Source organism: Bufo gargarizans, chromosome 5 (assembly GCF_014858855.1).
Source record: "Bufo gargarizans isolate SCDJY-AF-19 chromosome 5, ASM1485885v1, whole genome shotgun sequence".
NCBI classification, from domain to species: domain Eukaryota; kingdom Metazoa; phylum Chordata; class Amphibia; order Anura; family Bufonidae; genus Bufo; species Bufo gargarizans.
Genome location: NC_058084.1, coordinates 124,224,351 through 124,244,932, shown reverse-complemented (window position 1 = coordinate 124,244,932; position 20,582 = coordinate 124,224,351). Strand labels below are relative to the sequence as shown.

The 20,582-nt window shown below is 44.8% G+C and overlaps 1 protein-coding gene and 1 pseudogene across 1 annotated transcript in view; both read left to right on the top strand.

Moving 5' to 3' along the window:
• LOC122938672 (E3 ubiquitin-protein ligase RNF125-like) overlaps positions 1-11,722 on the top strand; it is a 46,806-nt gene extending 35,084 nt beyond the window's left edge. The window contains exons 3-6 of the mRNA XM_044294359.1: positions 166-260; positions 1,295-1,394; positions 2,600-2,704; positions 11,614-11,722. Coding sequence (XP_044150294.1) covers positions 166-260; positions 1,295-1,394; positions 2,600-2,704; positions 11,614-11,700 — 387 coding nt within the window. The 3' untranslated portion in view covers positions 11,701-11,722. The remainder of the gene's footprint in view (positions 1-165; positions 261-1,294; positions 1,395-2,599; positions 2,705-11,613) is intronic.
• A 686-nt stretch (positions 11,723-12,408) lies between these two features.
• Positions 12,409-20,582, top strand: part of LOC122939337 — a 37,644-nt pseudogene continuing 29,470 nt past the window's right edge.

Here is a 20,582-nt window from a genome sequence, read left to right as displayed (position 1 = left end):
GGGACTTCAACCAAAGACAGATCACAATGGATTTGTCCTAACACATGTGACATGTCCATGTGAATAGAGCCTCATAGGCGTTATGTTCACTTCCTACTTCATTGTGTTAGAATTTTATATTCGATTCATTGTAGCCTACCAACCAACTTGTGTTTTACCTTTTAGATATGCCTGAGTGAAATGAGAGCGCACTTAAATATGTGTCAGCAGTATATTAAAAAGTATGGACCGCTTGAAGAATTGGGCGGGACCATGTCCAGGTATGTTTCTTTGTGAGGTGGCATGGCGTGATCTTTGTGTCATGCCCTTATTTAAATCGAGTTTTAACTTGGGAGTTTATAAAGAAAAAATAACTGAAAAATGTGTGACCTAACAGCAAACGTTGTGCGATTTAAATATATTGTGTGTTTGAGAACAGTTGACATTTAGATGCCTTTTAATGTAAAATCTTTAATGGCAAAGTTTTCACATGTGTGCCTTGCCACTTAGCATCCTGCCATATGTCTCAAATAAACTCTGGTTATAACTGTACCCTTTAGCTGCACCTACAGCAAACATACTTCTATAGCAATTCAAGGGTCCATTCACACGTCTGTAGTGTATTGCGGATCCGCAATGCACCTGGCCGACACCCCCATAGAACTGCCTATTCTTGTCCGCAATTGCGGACAAGAATAGGACATGTTCTATTTTTTTTCCTGAGCTGCGGACTGGAAGATTGGGGGCGCGCTCCGGAAATGCAGATGCGGACAGCACACTGTGTGCTGTCCGCATCCATTCCTGCCCCATAGAGAATAAATGGGTCCGCACCCCTTCCGCAGAATTGCAGAACGGGTGCAGACACATACACGGACGTGTGAATGGACTCTAACAGTGTGCCAGCCAGTGGAGTGCCCAGACAAATTCGCCAGCTAGAGCAGCCACCTACGCATCTCGCAGTCAGAGTGCTGCTGTAATACAATGTGCTTATCTGACCCCACGTACCATGTCAGTCACCATCTAACTCTTCCTCTCTCGGGTAGCAGCACTGGAGAAGACAGGTGGGCATCACAGACGCATTGCCTTCCGGAAATCCTGTCACACTGGCTCCTGGGTACACTAGGGACTTTTGAGAGAATATATGGCCAACCACAGCACAAAGTATAGTTGTGATTATGCCATCCCGCCCCATACGTTGCCTGGTTTACATTGTTAGGACCATGCACAGAAATAGACTGCAAAGTGGTAAAGGGTTTATGTGAAGAAAAGGGGGTTTGCTTAACGTTCATAATTTATTTGCTCTTTTGCTTTCTAGAGAAGACACGTATGCTTGTCCTTTCTGTCCTGTACATCTAGAGGAAGACGGCCTCATACAGCACTGCTTCACCTATCACTCTTCAGAGAGCCGGCTGGTGGTAAGGAGTTTTATTACAGTATATAAAAGGCAGTGGATTGCCGGATTATATCATAGGTTTGTGTTCCGTTCATGAGAATTACATGTATCTTATTTTTTTCCATCTCAGTTCTTCTGGTAAAATGTATAGACTGATATATATGGCACCTATTGTGCTCAAATAACGGTCTATATGAACGATGGCCCACTCAGCATTTACTCCTCGTCATGTCCTACTACTGGTGGCCGCACATTATATTCTATGGGAGATGAGTAAATGATTGGGTGAGTTTGCTCATTTCTTTCCTCATCGCCCAGTAATTGTCATGGAATTTGAGTGTGCATGTCCTGGTCATGTGCGCATGCGTGTTCATTACGTGACCAAGACCGTTTTCTTATTTGAAAGTATAAGTTCCGATTGAATGACAGCAAGTAAAGGTAATCTATGTTAAGTAACCAAATGGTGAAGAGTAATGCCTCTTTCACGCTACCATATGGCTATTTCAGTGTTTTGCGGTCAGTTTTTCATGGATCCGTTGTTCCGTTTTTTTTTTTTGTTTCCATTGTGTTTCTGTTTCCGTTCCGTTTTTCCATATGGCATATACAGTATACAGTAATTACATAGAAAAAATTGGCCTGGGCATAACATTTTCAATAGATGGTTCCGCAAAAATGGAACGGATACGGAAGACATACGGATGCATTTTCGTATGTGTTCCGTTTTTTTTTTTTTTGCTGACCCATTGACTTGAAGGGAGCCACGGAACGTGATTTGTGGGCAATAATAGGACATGTTCTATCTTTGAACGGAAATACGGAAACGGAATGCACACGGAGTACCTTCTGTTGTTTTTGCCGACCCATTGAAATAAATGGTTCCGTATACTGAACGCAAAAAACGGCCCGCAAAACTAAAAAAAAAAAAAATGGTAGTGTGAAAGAGGCCTTAAGCAGTACCGGGCTCCTGCAGTGATCTGGACTGATGTATCAGCAGAGGCCGTTGTCTGCGACTGTATTAAGGGCAGGAAGTGGTATGGCCTGAACGGACTGTACACAGGCTGCAGTGACGCAACGCTCTAAACCATAAAGATTAGATTTCATGATTTAAATGAAAAAATTAAAACTATGCATTATATGCACACCTCATATAATGTTTTTGTAGATGTTTGTTTGCTTCAGGCCTTGTATGCGCTAACGACACTACCAATTCCATCATCATTTTCTTAGAGATGTCCGATCTGTCACCTGATGCCAGGAGGAGACTCCAGTTACAACTCAAGTTTCCTCAAGCATCTTCATGCCAGACACTCAATATACTATGAAAACTACATTGTGAGTAACAGAATACGCATTCATGTTTCCTGCTTGTTGTCTACTTTTATATCACAGGTTGGCATTAGTTGTTGGCATTTGTGTGATTAACTGTCTTGGGTTCTGTTCACATCACACATCCCTCCACTTACCCATAGACACAAAAGATGGAGGCCAAAAGAGTGTCCTTTTGGTCTCCATCAGGGTGGTTTGTGTGGCCTATGACATATGCTGCTGTGTGCCATGCCGTGGCCTATGTCAGGCCTCAGCTCATAAGTCTCGGAAGTTCCCTGGCGTATACAGCAAATGTCCAAGGGAAATGCAGTGTGAACAGAGCCTTAGGCTACTTTCACACTAGCGTTCGGGTTTCCGTTCGTGAGCTCCGTTTGAAGGAGCTCACGAGCGGACCCGAACGCAGCCGTCCAGCCCTGATGCAGTCTGAATGGAGGCGGATCCGCTCAGACTGCATCAGTCTGGCGGCGTTCAGCCTCCGCTCCGCTCGCCTCCGCACGGACAGGCGGACAGCTGAACGCTGCTTGCAGCGTTCGTGTGTCCGCCTGGCCGTTCGGAGGCGTGCGGATCCGTCCAGACTTTCAATGTAAGTCAATGGGGACGGATCCGTTTGAAGATGCCACAATGTGGCTCAATCTTCAAGCGGATCCGTCCCCCATTGACTTTACATTGAAAGTCTGGACGGATCCGTCCCAGGCTATTTTCACACTTAGCTTTTTTTTGCTAATATAATGCAGACGGATCCGTTCTGAACGGAGCCTCCGTCTGCATTATTATGAGCGGATCCGTTCAGAACGGATCCGCCCGAACGCTAGTGTGAAAGTAGCCTTAGCTGGTAAAGTCATGTTATATTATGATCTCTTGACTAGAGTTGAGCGGACACCTGGATGTTCGGGTTCGAGAAGTTCGGCCGAACTTCCCGGAAATGTTTGGGTTCGGGATCCGAACCTGATCCGAACTTCGTCCCGAACCCGAACCCCATTGAAGTCAATGGGGACCCAAACTTTTCGGCACTAAAAAGGCTGTAAAACAGCCCAGGAAAGAGCTAGAAGGCTGCAAAAGGCAGCAACATGTAGGTAAATCCCCTGCAAACAAATGTGGATAGGGAAATGAATAAAAATAAAATAAATAAAAATTAACCAATATCAATTGGAGAGAGGTCCCATAGCAGAGAATCTGGCTTCACGTCACCCACCACTGGAACAGTCCATTCTCAGATATTTAGGCCCCGGCACCCAGGCAGAGGAGAGAGGTCCCGTAACAGAGAATCTGGCTTCATGTCAGCAGAGAATTAGTCTGCATGTCATAGCAGAGAATCAGGCTTCACGTCACCCAACAATGGAACAGTCCATTGGCATATATTTAGGCCCCGGCACCCAGACAGAGGAGAGGTTCATTCAACTTTGGGTAGCCTCGCAATATAATGGTAAAATGAAAATAAAAATAGGATTGAATGAGGAAGTGCCCTGGAGTACAATAATATATGGTTAAGGGGAGGTAGTTAATGTCTAATCTGCACAAGGGATGGACAGGTCCTGTGGGATCCATGCCTGGTTCATTTTTATGAACGTCAGCTTGTCCACATTGGCTGTAGACAGGCGGCTGCGTTTGTCTGTAATGACGCCCCCTGCCGTGCTGAATACACGTTCAGACAAAACGCTGGCCGTCGGGCAGGCCAGCACCTCCAAGGCATAAAAGGCTAGCTCTGGCCACGTGGACAATTTAGAGACCCAGAAGTTGAATGGGGCCGAACCATCAGTCAGAACGTGGAGGGGTGTGCACACGTACTGTTCCACCATGTTAGTGAAATGTTGCCTCCTGCTAACACGTTGCGTATCAGGTGGTGGTGCAGTTAGCTGTGGCGTGTTGACAAAACTTTTCCACATCTCTGCCATGCTAACCCTGCCCTCAGAGGAGCTGGCCGTGACACAGCTGCCTTGGCGACCTCTTGCTCCTCCTCTGCCTTGGCCTTGGGCTTCCACTTGTTCCCCTGTGACATTTGGGAATGCTCTCAGTAGCGAGTCTACCAACGTGCGCTTGTACTCGTGCATCTTCCTATCACGCTCCAGTGCAGGAAGTAAGGTGGGCACATTGTCTTTGTAGCGTGGATCCAGCAGGGTGGCAACCCAGTAGTCCGCACAGGTTAAAATGTGGGCAACTCTGCTGTCGTTGCGCAGGCACTGCAGCATGTAGTCGCTCATGTGTGCCAGGCTGCCCAGGGGTAAGGACAAGCTGTCCTCTGTGGGAGGCGTATCGTCATCATCCTGCCTTTCCCCCCAGCCACGCACCAGTGATGGGCCCGAGCTGTGTTGGGTGCCACCCCGCTGTGACCATGCTTCATCCTCATCCTCCTCCTCGTCCTCCAGTAGTGGGCCCTGGTTGGCCACATTTGTACCTGGCCTCTGCTGTTGCAAAAAAACTCCCTCTGAGTCACTTCGAAGAGACTGGCCTGAAAGTGCTAAAAATGACCCCTCTTCCTCCTCCTCCTCCTGGGCCACCTCCTGTTCCATCATCGCCCTAAGTGTTTTCTCAAGGAGACATAGAAGTGGTATTGTAACGCTGATAACGGCGTCATTGCCACTGGCCATGTTGGTGGAGTACTCGAAACAGCGCAACAGGGCACACAGGTCTCGCATGGAGGCCCAGTCATTGGTGGTGAAGTGGTGCTGTTCCGTAGTGCGACTGACCCGTGCGTGCTGCAGCTGAAACTCCACTATGGCCTGCTGCTGCTCGCACAGTCTGTCCAGCATGTGCAAGGTGGAGTTCCACCTGGTGGGCACGTCGCATATGAGGCGGTGAGCGGGAAGGCCGAAGTTACGCTGTAGCGCAGATAGGCGAGCAGCGGCAGGATGTGAACGCCGGAAGCGCGAACAGACGGCCTGCACTTTATGCAGCAGCTCTGACATGTCGGGGTAGTTGTGAATGAACTTCTGCACCACCAAATTCAGCACATGCGCCAAGCAAGGGATGTGCGTCAAACCGGCTAGTCCCAGAGCTGCAACGAGATTTCGCCCATTATCGCACACCACCAGGCCGGGCTTGAGGCTCACTGGCAGCAACCACTCGTCGGTCTGTTGTTCTATACCCCGCCACAACTCCTGTGCGGTGTGGGGCCTGTCTCCCAAACATATGAGTTTCAGAATGGCCTGCTGACGTTTACCCCGGGCTGTGCTGAAGTTGGTGGTGAAGGTGTGTGGCTGACTGGATGAGCAGGTGGAAGAAGAGGAGGAGGAAGCCGAGAAGGAGGGGGTGGCAACAGGAGGCAAAGAATGTTGCCCTGCGATCCTTGGCGGCGGAAGGACGTGCGCCAAACAGCTCTCCGCCTGGGGCCCAGCTGCCACTACATTTACCCAGTGTGCAGTTAGGGAGATATAGCGTCCCTGGCCGTGCTTACTGGTCCACGTATCTGTGGTTAGGTGGACCTTGCCACAGATGGCGTTGCGCAGTGCACACTTGATTTTATCGGATACTTGGTTGTGCAGGGAAGGCACGGCTCTCTTGGAGAAGTAGTGCCGGCTAGGAACAACATACTGTGGGACAGCAAGCGACATGAGCTGTTTGAAGCTGTCTGTGTCCACCAGCCTAAATGACAGCATTTCATAGGCCAGTAGTTTAGAAATGCTGGCATTCAGGGCCAGAGATCGAGGGTGGCTAGGTGGGAATTTACGCTTTCTCTCAAATGTTTGTGAGATGGAGAGCTGAACGCTGCCGTGTGACATGGTTGAGATGCTTGGTGACGGAGGTGGTGGTGTTGGTGGTACATCCCCTGTTTGCTGGGCGGCAGGTGCCAACGTTCCTCCAGAGGCGGAGGAAGAGGCCGAGGCGGCAGCAGCAGAAGAGGTAGCAGGGGGAGCCTGAGTGACTTCCTTGTTTTTAAGGTGTTTACTCCACTGCAGTTCATGCTTTGCATGCAGGTGCCTGGTCATGCAGGTTGTGCTAAGGTTCAGAATGTTAATGCCTCGCTTCAGGCTCTGATGGCACAGCATGCAAACCACTCGGGTCTTGTCGCCAGCACATTGTTTGAAGAAGTGCCATGCCAGGGAACTCCTTGAAGCTGCCTTTGGGGTGCTCGGTCCCAGATGGCGGCGGTCAGTAGCAGGCGGAGTCTCTTGGCGGCGGGTGTTCTGCTTTTGCCCACTGCTCCCTCTTTTGCTACGCTGTTGGCTCGGTCTCACCACTGCCTCTTCCTCCGAACTGTGAAAGTCAGTGGCACGACCTTCATTCCATGTGGGGTCTAGGACCTCATCGTCCCCTGCATCGTCTTCCACCCAGTCTTGATCCCTGACCTCCTATTCAGTCTGCACACTGCAGAAAGACGCAGCAGTTGGCACCTGTGTTTCGTCATCATCAGAGACTTGCTGAGGTGGTATTCCCATGTCCTCATCATCAGGAAACATAAGTGGTTGTGCGTCAGTGCATTCTATGTCTTCCACCGCTGGGGAAGGGCTAGGTGGATGCCCTTGGGAAACCCTGCCAGCAGAGTCTTCAAACAGCATAAGAGACTGCTGCAGAACTTGAGGCTCAGACAGTTTCCCTGATATGCATGGGGGTAATGTGACAGACTGATGGGGTTGGTTTTCAGGCGCCATCTGTGCGCTTTCTGCAGAAGACTGGGTGGGAGATAATGTGAACGTGCTGGATCCACTGTTGCCCACCCAATTGACTAATGCCTGTACCTGCTCAGGCCTTACCATCCTTAGAACGGCATTGGGCCCCACCATATATCGCTGTAAATTCTGGCGGCTACTGGGACCTGAGGTAGTTGGTACACTAGGACGTGTGGATGTGGCAGAACGGCCACGTCCTCTCCCAGCACCAGAGGGTCCACTAACACCACCACGACCATGTCCACGTCCGCGTCCCTTACTAGATGTTTTCCTCATTGTTATCGTTCACCACAACAACAAAAATATTATTTGGCCCAATGTATTGAATTCAATTTCAGGCCTTTTTTTTTACAGACACCTAACACTATCTGGCTATCTATTTAGGTACCGTATTACACTAATACAGGCACAGCAGTAACCACAGATTTAGCTGACTATGAATTTGAGGCCTAGTATTTAGGCGCTGGGTGACAGGTATACGTTTACGGACAGAATTAGACTGGGATATGCACAGTAGCGTGTGTGTGAAGTTATTCAGAATGACCCTATCAGCACCTTGATTCTGATATACCCTTTAGGGATGTATTTAAAGTAGGCCTGATACAGCAGAAACCACTAAATTAGGAAATTGCTAAATTGGGAATTGTATTTCAACCCAGAACAAAAAATGTGCTTTGACGGACACTAAATAACTTGACCAGCCACAACAGTACAGCAGTAACGACAGATTTAGCTGACTATAAATTTGAGGCCTATTCTTTAGGCGCTGGGTGACAGGTATAGGTTACTGACAGAATATGACTTGGAAATGCACAGTAGCATGTGTGTGAAGTTATTCAGAATGACCCTATGTGCACCTTGAATCTGATATACCCTTTAGGGATAGATTTCAAATAGCTCTGATACAGCAGAAACCACTAAATTAGGAAATTGCTAATTGGGAATTGTATTTCAACCCAGAACAAAAACTGTGCTTTGACGGACACTAAATAACTTGACCAGCCACAACAGTACACCAGTAACGACAGATTTAGCTGGATATAAACTTGAGGCCTAGTATTTAGGCGCTGGGTGACAGGTATACGTTTACTGACAGAATTAGACTGGGATATGGCCAAAAAATAACCACCTATTGATGGTTAAATGCACTTGGTGTGACAGCTTGACCAACCACACTACTGAGGGTTAAATGCACTTGGTGACAGGCGCAGCTTGCCCCTGATGTAGTATATGGCCAAAAAATAAACAGACTATTGCTGGTTAAATGGACTTGGTGTGACAGCTTCACCCTGATGTAGGATTTAGCCAAAAAACAACCACACCATTGAGGGTTAAATGCACTTGGTGGCAGCTTGTGCTGGCGCAACACAAGACACAAAATGGCCGCCGATCACCCCAGAAAAAAGTGACTGAAAAACGCTCTGGGCAGCCTAAAAACAGTGAGCAGTTCAATAGCAGCAGTTCAATCATCCACAGCTGCAGATCGATCACTGGATGGAGTCTTTTGGAGGAGTTAATCAGCCTATCTCGCCCTAACGTCGCAGCCGCAACCTCTCCCTATGCTGATCAGAGCAGAGTGACGGGCGGCGCTATGTGACTCCAGCTTAAATAGAGGCTGGGTCACATGGTGCTCTGGCCAATCACAGCCATGCCAATAGTAGGCATGGCTGTGACGGCCTCTTGGGGCAAGTAGTATGACGCTTGTTGATTGGCTGCTTTGCAGCCTTTCAAAAAGCGACGAACACTGAACCCGGACTTTTACGAAAATGTTCGGGTCCGTGTCACGGACACCCCAAAATTCGGTATGAACCCGAACTATATAGTTCGGGTTCGCTCATCCCTACTCTTGACCACTCACTGGCTGCAGCAGTGACCTACCTCTGCCAGTGAATGGCTTAGCAGTATATTCCTGTGTGTCAAGGGGCCCCACAGGAGGTAGAGAGCAGTAGGTGCCTGGGAAGCGTTGGTACTGGAGCAGCAGTTTTTTTTTTTTTTTTTTGAGCCAGCAATTTAACGGCTGGACAACCACTAAGTAGAACATTTTGAAGAATTCGTTAGTGATCGCTTCATGTCACTGATTGAAAATACACCCAAAACCCAAATATTGCATTCGATGTCAGACCTTAAGGGGTCGTGGAAAGTAATACTATTATTACTTTGATATGGATAGAAGATTGAATTTTATTACAGATGGAATTTCATTTTAAGGGGTTTTCTGAGTGCACAATATTGATGCCCTATCACAGTGATGGCGAACCTATGGCACGGGTGCCAGAGGTGGCACTCAGAGCCCTCTCTGTGGGCACCCGCACTGTGAAAAAAGTCTATGGTGTACCAATATGCCTTAGACTTTTCCTGCCATTCATCAGCGCAGGGTGCACTATGAACAGCACAGGCAGCGCACTGAATGTAGGCAGGCTATTATGGCTAAATTATAAAGTACATGGAATATATACTATTGAACTATAGTATTCAGGTTAAATTGCCGTGTTGGCACTTTACGATAAATAAGTGGGTTTTGGGTTGCAGTTTGGGCACTCGGCCTCTAAAAGGTTCGACATCACTGCCCTATCATAAGGTCAGCGCCTTTTTTTTTTTTTTTTTTTTCTTGCATTTTCTCATAGGCTTCTCTATAAGAATGTAAACGGTACACAAGTAAAAAATGCATGTATAGAAAATGCCACCCAAAAGTTGCACATAAAAAACCCCCCATAAAATTCATGGTATTTTTACAAGCTACAAAAAGCATGAAGGAAGCCTAGCACTGATCTTGTGTTACTGCACATTATGTCAGTATGATGCTGCAGAGGCACATAGCATTATAAATCATGATGATGTCAAGTCCAGGATCGGAGGCTTACACACAGATTCCTGCAATGGACTTGCTTGTGTGAAACAGCCCTTACTTATTTATACCACTAGATGGCAGTTTAAAATATCACATAAGGCTACTTTCACACTGGCGTTTTGGCTTTCTGTTTGTGAGATCCGTTTAGGGCTCTCACAAGCGGTCCAAACCAGTTCAGTGTTGCCCTGATGCTTTCTGAATGGAAAAGGATCCGTTCAGAATGTCTCAGTTTGCCTCCGTTCAGTCACCATTCTGTTCTGTTCTATCGTACCTTTCATATTGCTGTCCGTCGCCTATTCTCTCTTAAAAACACTTTTATTCCATATGCTAATCAGGTTCTGAAGGTGCCCAGGGGCGGCGTTTATGCGGCCGGTGCCCAGGCTCCACGGCGCTGTTGAAATCAAACCCCTCCCCTTTCACCCCTCTGGCCCGCCCTCGGTTCTTCAGATACCATCCTCCAGTCAATGACAAATCCGGCACCTGCGCACTCCATTACTCACTAGGGCAGAGGCAGCAGAGCGTTTAATGCGCAAGCGCCGGCCCGTACATCCCGATATTTTGGCAGTTTACTTCCGCCGGCTAGATCGGGATGTACGGGCCGGCGCATGCGCATTAAATGCTCTGCTGCCTCTGCCCTAGTGAGTAATGGAGTGCGCAGGTGCCGGATTTGTCATTGACTGGAGGATGGTATCTGAAGAACCGAGGGCGGGCCAGATGGGTGAAAGGGGAGGGGTTGGATTTCAACAGCGCCGTGGAGACTGGCACCTTCAGAACCTGATTAGGCATATGGAATAAAAGTGTTTTTTAAGAGAGAATAGGCGACGGACAGCAATATGAAAGGTACGATTATAATATGGGGAATGTAATGGATATCATGATGTTTGTGGTGTATAATGGTCATTTTAGGCGAAAGGACTCTCTTAAAGAGGACCTGTCACCACTGCTGATATGCAGCTGCAGTGCATTCCTCTTGTACCCTAGTAACAATTCTGGAACATCTATTCTTATGGCTCTATGTTGTGCTATTCCTTTATTATTTCTACTAGAAGCTATGAATGATTGCTTGCGGTCTCCTATATATTCACTTGTGCTGTTGATTTTATTCAATGTTTGTTGAAAGTACACTTAAAAAGCTGCAAGAAAGTACCCATTACAGGAGGAGCATAAAAAAAATAACACAGTAGCATGAAATATATTGGTGACAGAATTAGCAGATTAGTTTATGCCATCCAGTCCAGCCAAATATTTTGATAAGGCAGCAGACGTAAAAGTTAGAGATACACTTAATATTCCTTACGTACATTGCAAAATGATGCAATATTGTATATTCAGGACATCCATGGCCAACCAACTGTAAGGAGTAGTTTGACCGCCACTTTAAAAATGTCAATTTGATGCAGACATTTTAAACTGTACATTTTGTTGCGACGTGTTCTTACAGTCTTTTATGGTTTTCACCTTAGGATATAAACATAGTGGAAGAGGCACTTATTGAAAGAGTCCTAGATCTTTCTTTGATCCACTTCATGAGACATTCCAACCGCTCCTAAGCGTATTCAGTATGATGTAGAAGAACTGCTGATGTACTTTTCTGGTTTACAGATGAAGACTACTTTCAAAATATGGTGTGGTTGGAAGAGAATTAAGCATAAAACATGCGGTATCATAGGTAACTGATGAGTGAATTCTTACTCTTCTGGAACTGCTATATGGCTGGTGCTGGAAAGTAGCAGAGGATGAATGTATCTCTCCAGGTGTTGAGGAACTACAAGTATGCTTAATTGGATTGGTGACTTGTAGTGGCACAACACCTGAATATCCACAGTTTTAGGGTCCATTCACACGTCCGCAAAATGGGTCCGCATCCGTTCCGCAATTTTGCGGAACAGGTGTGGACCCATTCACCCATCCGCGGATTTCGCACTTCCATTCCTGCAAAAAAATGAAACTTGTCCTATTCTTGTCCACAATTGCGGACAAGAAAAGGCATTTTCTATGAAAGTGCCGGCGATGTGCGGTCTGCAAAATGCAGAACACACATTGCCGGGGTCTGTGTTTTGCGGATCCACAAAACACATACGGACGTGTGAATGGACCCTTACAGTTGGAGTAGTACTTTGTTCACATGCTGTATCTCAATCAGACAAGTGTCCTGTTAGTTGTTCATCCCCTGCATCAGAATATGTGTGCTGACACCTCCTCCTAATCTGTAATGTGAGCAACACAGAGAATTAGCTGGCAGAAGTTGGATATACAGAATGACTGGTAGAGCAAGTGTAAGCAAATGGAAGAAGTCAGATAGTGGCACAAGGTAAGTACAGTGAAACCTAATGCCAGCAAGAAGGGTCTAATATTATAGACTATTTCCTAAAATATTAAAATACATTAGATCAGCATTGTGTGTCCACATTGTATGAGGAACCCAGTTGGCATGGTCTCATTCTGATGACTAAATGTATTGTCCTGTTCCAATGAAAGACAGGCAAATGAGGATGACAGAGAAAATTCAAAGCAATCGGCAACAAAACATAGATGTCTTTCTGCTGACTACTTCATACCACATTCAAAAGATAAAAAACGACATAACCAACCACATAAAATAAAGCGGTCAGTGGGCCTGATGGAGAGATCTGACAATCAATGCATTGAGCATGACCACTAGAATTCCAAATGTGAGTGGTGTCATGCCGTACTCGTGTGACCGATGACAAAGAAGGGTGTTCGTTTTAAAGGGACACTAAAGTAAATTATATCTACAGCCGCTGTAGTACATATGTATGCTCTTCAAAATATCCACACACCTAATACAAAATACTTTCTTTGTATGGCTGGTCCATACTGTAGTCAGTAGCTTTGCATAGCAGGGGGTATGAGTATACAGCCATTTCAGGGTGAGAAGGAAATAACTGTCCCTTTAATGTATTAATGGTGGCCAAAAAAATCCCTGCCTCTTCGATCTCTGTATTTTGTCATATAATGTTTTTCCAAGTCGTTTCTGTTTTTAGCAGAATCTATTTTATGCTGCTGTTTTATTACTTTTTATTTTATTTTACTCTCACTTAGGCTCCCTTAAAGAGGACCTGTCACCTCGAAATACATTGAAATCCTAAGGCAGCGTGTTATAGAGCAGGAGGAGCTGAGTAGATTATTATATACTTTTCTGGGAAAATATTTAGTAAAACTTGTAGTTTCAGTGACAGATATACACACACAGGGATTCTATCAGTCACTGGTAAAATGGCCACTTGGACAACTGAGCTCAGAAAAATCTGAGATTTAAAGGGTTTCTGGGAATTATTTCAAATGGCTTTCAGCAACCTGTCCTAGAATGTGGGCAGGACTGGTTGCCTCCACTTGCAGAGCTGCCTATGGGGGTGGGGACAGGACCTCACTACACTGCTCTACAATAGATGGTAGTGATGCGATCCTGCCTTTGATATGCCATAGTGGCTGAGTAGCCTGACAGGAACACTCACCAATATGTAGTAAATGCATGTGCCAGAGTGTAGTGTGTAATGAGATCCAGCCCCTAACCTTACTAGACAGCTCTGCAAGTGGTAGCAACCAGTCCCGCCTACATTCTGGACAGACATTTTAAATCCTAGAGAACACCCTTAAATTGAATAAATTTAAAGTTTTACTAAATATTTTCCCACAAAACTATATCGGTCTGCTCAGCTGCTTTTAATACTGCCTGCAGATAGTACTGCTTTTTCGGGGTGATGGCTTCCCTTTAAAGCAGTTGTCTAGTGTGGGCAAGAAAAAGGTCCTGCAATAATAAGCTGATAGGCCCTTGTAATCTCTGGAGAAATCCGGCAGCAAGTGTTCATTTAGGCTACATGCACACGACCGTCGTGTGTTTTGCAGTCCGAAAATTGCGGATCTGCAAAACACGGATGGAGTCCGTTTGCATTCCCACATTTGCGAAACAGCACGGACAGCCATTGATATAACTTCCTATTCTTGTCCGCAAAACGGACAAGAATAGGACAGGTTATATAATTTTTGCGGACCACGGAACAGGGCCATCTTTTGCGGCCCCATTGAAGTGAATGGGTCCGCATCCAAGCCACAAAAACTGCTTCTCGGATGCGGACCAAAACAATGGTCGTGTGCATGAGGCCTAACCCTGCAAAACCACCACAGGGGAAATGAAGCATTACACACTTCTCGTTCAAATCACTTGGCTGTCCGTGCAGTGCATGGACATGCTAGATTCCCCAAAGGTGCTCCTTGTAGCTGCTCCGCACCCACGCTAATAAATGAGGGTCAGGACTCTGTGGTGTCCCTCTATAAATTGTACTGAAAATGAGTTTCCTAAACCACATAGCCTTTTTTTTAAATATGGCCTATATTCCCTTTTCACATGCCATTGGTCAGTGGAATGACTCCTATTGTGTTCTGAGTACTGCTTTATTGCTTCATTTTAATTACATATTGATATGTATTTATATTTATACTCTTCTATTATTGATATAGCAATATCACATTCACGAAACTAATATGGCCATACCTAACTTTATGTAATGGTAGTGTTTGAGCACTGGTGTATCCGCACTTCTCTCAACTGCAAACATTTAAATTATTATGTAGGACTAGTATTCAATGTATATTTTTATCTCAAGGGTGCATTGTGTGTATATTCACCCTTCTTTTACTGTTATTGCTGTTGAATCTGATTCCACATGCATCCCAGTCACAAGACTGAAGAATGTCAGAAAGCCCAAGTGCTTCCTGGAAACTTGGGGAAAATTAAAGGGGTTATCGATAATTAATATTGATGACCTATCTCAGGATAGGTCATCAGTATCAGATTGACTGGGGTAACTCTTTCTAAGCCATGTGACGTCACCGTAGATCAGTAACATGGCCTAGTTGCAGTCAGTGGGGCTGAGCTGTATTACAAAGCTCAGCCTCTATATGATGTACGGCGCTGTGCCTGCTAAGAGCCTCGGAGAACACTGCGCCTCCCAAAACAGTCCCTTTTAAGTGTGACGTTTTATACGCCGGTTTTAGGGTACATTCACACGATCGTATTATTTTATCTGCATCCGTTCTGCATTTTGCGGAATAGATGTGGATCCATTCATTTCTATGGGTAAATTAAAATGTGCGGATAACGTTCAGTATGTTGTCCGCATCCGTGTTTCCGCATTTCTAGTCCGCAAAAATATGAAGCTTGTACTACTATTGTCCGCACAGATCGGTCCGCAGCCCCATTCAAGTCAATGGATCCGCAAATTGCGGATGACATACAGAATGGTTTCTGTATTTTTGAAGGTCTTAATTAATATTTTTTTTTTCTCTATCTTTTTTTTTTTTCCTTCCATTTTTTTGCGGACCGTAAAAAACGGAAGACATGCGGAAAACAAACGGAAGTAATTTGCGGACCGCAAAACGGAAAGGATTACACACGGTCGTGTGACTGTACCCTTACTGTTTTGCGATGGCTTCAGAAGCGCCACATTTATTAAGAAGGTACCCAATTCTTAATGATTGTGGCACATCATTGGCCGTCTGTATGTCAGATATGCAGGTAGAATCTATGCCAGTCTGGCATAAAATTAGAAGTGTGCTAGGTCCTCTTAGCCCAGGCCACTTTTGTTTTTTGTGGCAAGCAGGCAAAAAGCCAAAAAGTTGTAAATTTATGTGAAAGCTGGGCTAGCATGAACATTTGCAGCGTTTTGATACTTAAAAAAACTTGCATTGGAGTTTAATAAATCTCCTTCCCCCCCATTGAGTTTAGTGCACTTGACAGGATGGCATGTTCTTGTTTTTGGGCTCTATAGGCACAGCAAAAAATATTACGGCTTCCATTCAGATGATCTTCCTGTATTATACTGAATCTGAATGGACATCCAGGTTAGTTACTGTGAACTAGTATAGTAAATACACTGTTGGCACTGTGGTACCTTTTGTTGCTTCACTTCGGTCAGCTAATCAAGGCCTTTGATACTATGATCAGGTTTTTAAGGTATAGCATTTATTCCTCAATATAATCCAGGATCTGTCATGGCAGAAGAACTTAGTGTGATTTATTCAAAAAGTGTTCTCCTCCATGGTCCTGGAGTTCCTGCACCTCCAGCTGTGGTCCAGAGATTGGACCTTATGGACCCTTTCTCATAGAATTTATGCAGGCGACTAACCTCTGAAGGTGTGGATGGCTTACTGTGATGTTCCTGCAGCGAAGCCTTCGCCAAAATGCCACGTCGCTAATTATCGACATCTTAAAATGAACTTGTCCTTTCCTGACAGATCCTTTCTCACTTCTCAGGCTATCCAAAGTTTTTATTTTAGGTTGAAAATGACTAAAATAAGCTGAATGCTCTTTTGATTTTTTAATATATTCTGACTGGGGAGCACCAGAGTTGGGCCAATTGATTATAATGTCTACAGTTTTTATAACAGATCATTTAGCTATATGATGATGAGGTATGAAACACAGCAGGTAATTAGGACTTGGACCAATATATTCTGCCCTCAATGGTGCCCTTTGTGTGGCCCGTGTGCCTTAATAACATTATAGTATTGCTACATAAGAAGTTGCTGAGAAAAATGTTTTAATATATGCAAATGAGCCTCTAGGAGCAATGGGGGTGTTGTCGTTACTCCTAGAGGCTCTGCTCTCTCTGCAACTGCCTGGCCCTGTGCACTTTGACAGGGCCAGGCAGTGTAAACGTCCTAATGCATAATGGAGAGGGCACGGCAGTTGCAGAGCTGAACCTCTAGGAGTAACGACAACACCCCTGTTGCTCAGAAGCTCATTTGCATATATTAAAACATTCTTTTTCTCAGCAGTGCAGCAATGTTTTTGGCTGCCAAGCACACATGAAGCAGGTCATCCAGTTTCACACGTAGAAATCTGCTGCCACATGCCTTTTTAAAATCAAATCAAATTCAGGGAACCTGCATGTTTTTCTATGAAATATTTTGTCGCGCCTGAACTTTTTCAATAATTTTTTTGTGATATTTGTAATATGTTCTGCAACTCTAGTTTTCAGTTTCGTCATTGTAGGACCTACATATGATGAATTACATGTAACACAGTTGATCTGATGTATTACATGGCTGGTGTCACAACTAACGAAGCTCTGACTGTTGTAAGTATCATTACAATTATCAGAAAAACCTTTTGGCTTTTAAACCATAAACGGATACATTGCAACGGGTACATCCACTTTTGTAAAAGCCCTTCTGGCTAAACTATATATATATTTTTCTTTATTGTTATTTGCATGCAGTTAATTTATGATTCCTATAGTAAAATGTAAATATGTATATTTGAAATCAAGCCAATGAACCATGTTTTATAAGCCATTTTAAGCGCTATGTTTAAAATGATACCTTTTATTATACCTTTCTAATTTCCACTCATTATATGTACTGTATTTTGTATTATATTTGTTTTTACATAGTCTAATTAATATTTCATATAATAAAGCTGTTTTGAAAAATGCGTTGTGTTGGAATTTTGGGTACCCCGCTATTGATTCCGTGCAGTACTAGGTATCGCAGGAAAGTAAAACACAATTAAATCCCTTACATTCAAAATGTATATACTGAAAAATCAATATAAACACAACTACACAAAGTTATATTGCCAGCAGAGATCACAGTAACGCCTGTACAAGCACCAGACGCCTTGTTCGGGCCATTCATAGGCGCAGGGTGTGTTGTGAACAGCACAGGTAGCACAGCTATACCAGAAAGGAGCTTTGTTGTTGGTCGGTTTGGGCGGGCTGCCGGACTGTTCAGCACACCATTCTGAAGCTGTGCAGAGGCGTGCGCTCCTGGCAGGGTACGCAGCCTCTTGGTGGGCAGTGGGTTTATTTATTTATTTTTTTCAACTTTTGATATATCATAGGGATATATCAAAAGTGTTGATCGGCGGAGGTCCCAGCGCTGAGACCTTCCCCTGATCTCTAGAACGAGTAGTCTGAAGAACTCAGCCGAGCGTGGTGATGAAGACAGGCTCATAGACTTTTGATTGAGACCGTCTTTAGTATTGCCCTTAGCAGCGCTCGGCTGAGCACTTCTGACTCCTCCTTCTAGAGATCAGAGGGGGTTTCGGTGCTGGGACCCCCACTGATCAACACTTTTGGTATGTCCCAATGACATATCAAAAGTTTCAAAAAAGTGTAGTTACTTTTTAATGTTGGACACGGGGCTGCCTGGGGTTTCCAATCCCCTAAAGTGGGGGGGGGGGGGCTGTAGTGAATGCAGGCAGGCTAGCCAAGTTTTAAAGTACAGGGAAGATACATTATACTGGGCAGTACTTTATCACTTCGCTATAATAGCCTGCTGTGCATTCACTCCAGACACCTCCCAGGGCTTATTAACCCTATGCTGGAGGGAGGGGAGCAATGTTATTTACATGAGACTATATGACTATATTGTATTGAGGATCATCATCCTTTCGCTTCACAAGCGGTCATTCCATACCTCCTTCTATTAGTTCATTGTTGTCATCTGTCAGTGATTTCACCACATTAAGGCCACCTGCACACGTTGCGGATTACATGTGGATTTTCTGTGCAGATTCCCGTGTATGAACGCTTAGCAGATTTTTATTTTTTTTCTGTGTGGAAATTGACCTGCATTGCAGATCTCCAAATTCATAGCATGTCAATTATGTTTGTGGTTTTAGCTGCAGATTTCACCCTTTTCTGATGAAGGGTGAGATCTGCGGAAAAACCACATCAAATCCGCACCAAAATCCTCTGTTAGAAATTATGGAGCGGTTTGGGTGCAGAAGCGCACAGAAATCTGCACAGAATTAACGTGCGGATCTTGTGTCAGCAGGATCAACTCTGTTTAACCCGGCATACTGCTGATTAAAATGATACCTGTCTTGTAAAAATCGGTTACAGCATTCCTAAGAAAAAATAATCCATTATTTATGAAAATTAGGACTTCAGAGGGGAGAAGCCAGCACTGGAAAGCTGATGTGCACCAAGGGACTGGCCTCAGGCCATCAAGATCAACCCTACCAGATAAACTGGCCATTGAATAGGGCTGATCCTGCTGGTAGGACCTTTATAAAAATGCAGTTATAAAGACATGCTGAAGATTTTGAATGGGCCACTGTAATTGGGAAAACATAACCACAATAAGAACAAGTAAAACTTTGTGTAACCTTGTATTGTGATAGCATGCTACACTATTCATAGAAGCAATCTTGGAGGATGGATTTTTTTCCTGTTGAATTTGTACCAAATCTGACAGGGAAAAACCTCTATATGCTGTCATATGAAATTTAGATGCTTATGGAGGTACAATAAGGTCCTATGCACTTTTATGGGTGCCCGTTAATTAGCTCTGCAATGCATTGAGAGTCTTATACTCTTCATTATTTTCAGATCCATTCCTGGCTTTGACTAAATCAGACTGCCCTGTAAACATTATTAATTCATATACAATCTGTTGGTCTACTTAAAGAGGTATACCTATCTGGACATTAAAGGGAATCTGTCTCCCCAATTTTGGACTATTATCTACAGTAATACATAAGTAGTACTGCAGATAAGGAGTCCAGATCACTGTTTCATTTTCCTACTGCCCCCGGTTTTCGCACTGTCAGCATTTAAAGCTGCACTGAAATACAGTCTGGACTCCTGTGCGCATGCACAGCAATCCTGACAGCACGCAGCTCTGAGCACTGACAGCAGGGGAATAGAGGTCGGTAGGAAAATTAGTTATCTGGACTCTATATCTGCAGTACAGCTGATTATATATTAAGAAGGACGTATATCTGTATGTATGTTCCGCGATCACTCAAAAACGCAACCATCGATTTCAATGAAACTTGGTATACACATCCCTTGCTACCTGACAAGAAATCTTGGGGGGGGGGGGGGGGGGGTCACAGCTCTCTAGGATGTACCGTTCCTAAGATATTCAAAAAAAATGACCTGCATTAGCCAATACAAACCTGCAAGTCTTTCTCTTCATATCCCAACTGCCATACACACTGTCACATGTCCCTTATCAGCCAATAGAAGCTCGCAGGCGCTTAGTCTCCACATACACACAGTTTAACTCCAGGTTTCCATAACAACCCAGCCATTTTTCTTCACTGCTGTAAGTCCGCTTTAGGCTAGGGCTTCATGACAACATGTCGCACAACAATAAGTTGCACAACACATAGGGCACAACTACACTGCTACATGTGTTGCACGACATTGATGTTGCACCAATGTCGCGCGACAATTTTTATAATGATAGTCTATAGTGTTGCACTGTGACATGCTGCCATCTTGGATAGATTTTTTGCAACTGTCGTGTCGCTGTTGCAGTGCAACACCATAGCCTATCATTATAAAAATTGTTGAGACAAAATGTCGCGCAACACATGTCGCGTAGCCCTAGCATTAAAGGGGCGGGCGCTGTGGAGGTCACTGTGGATGTTACTGTCATTTTGCTACAGATCTCA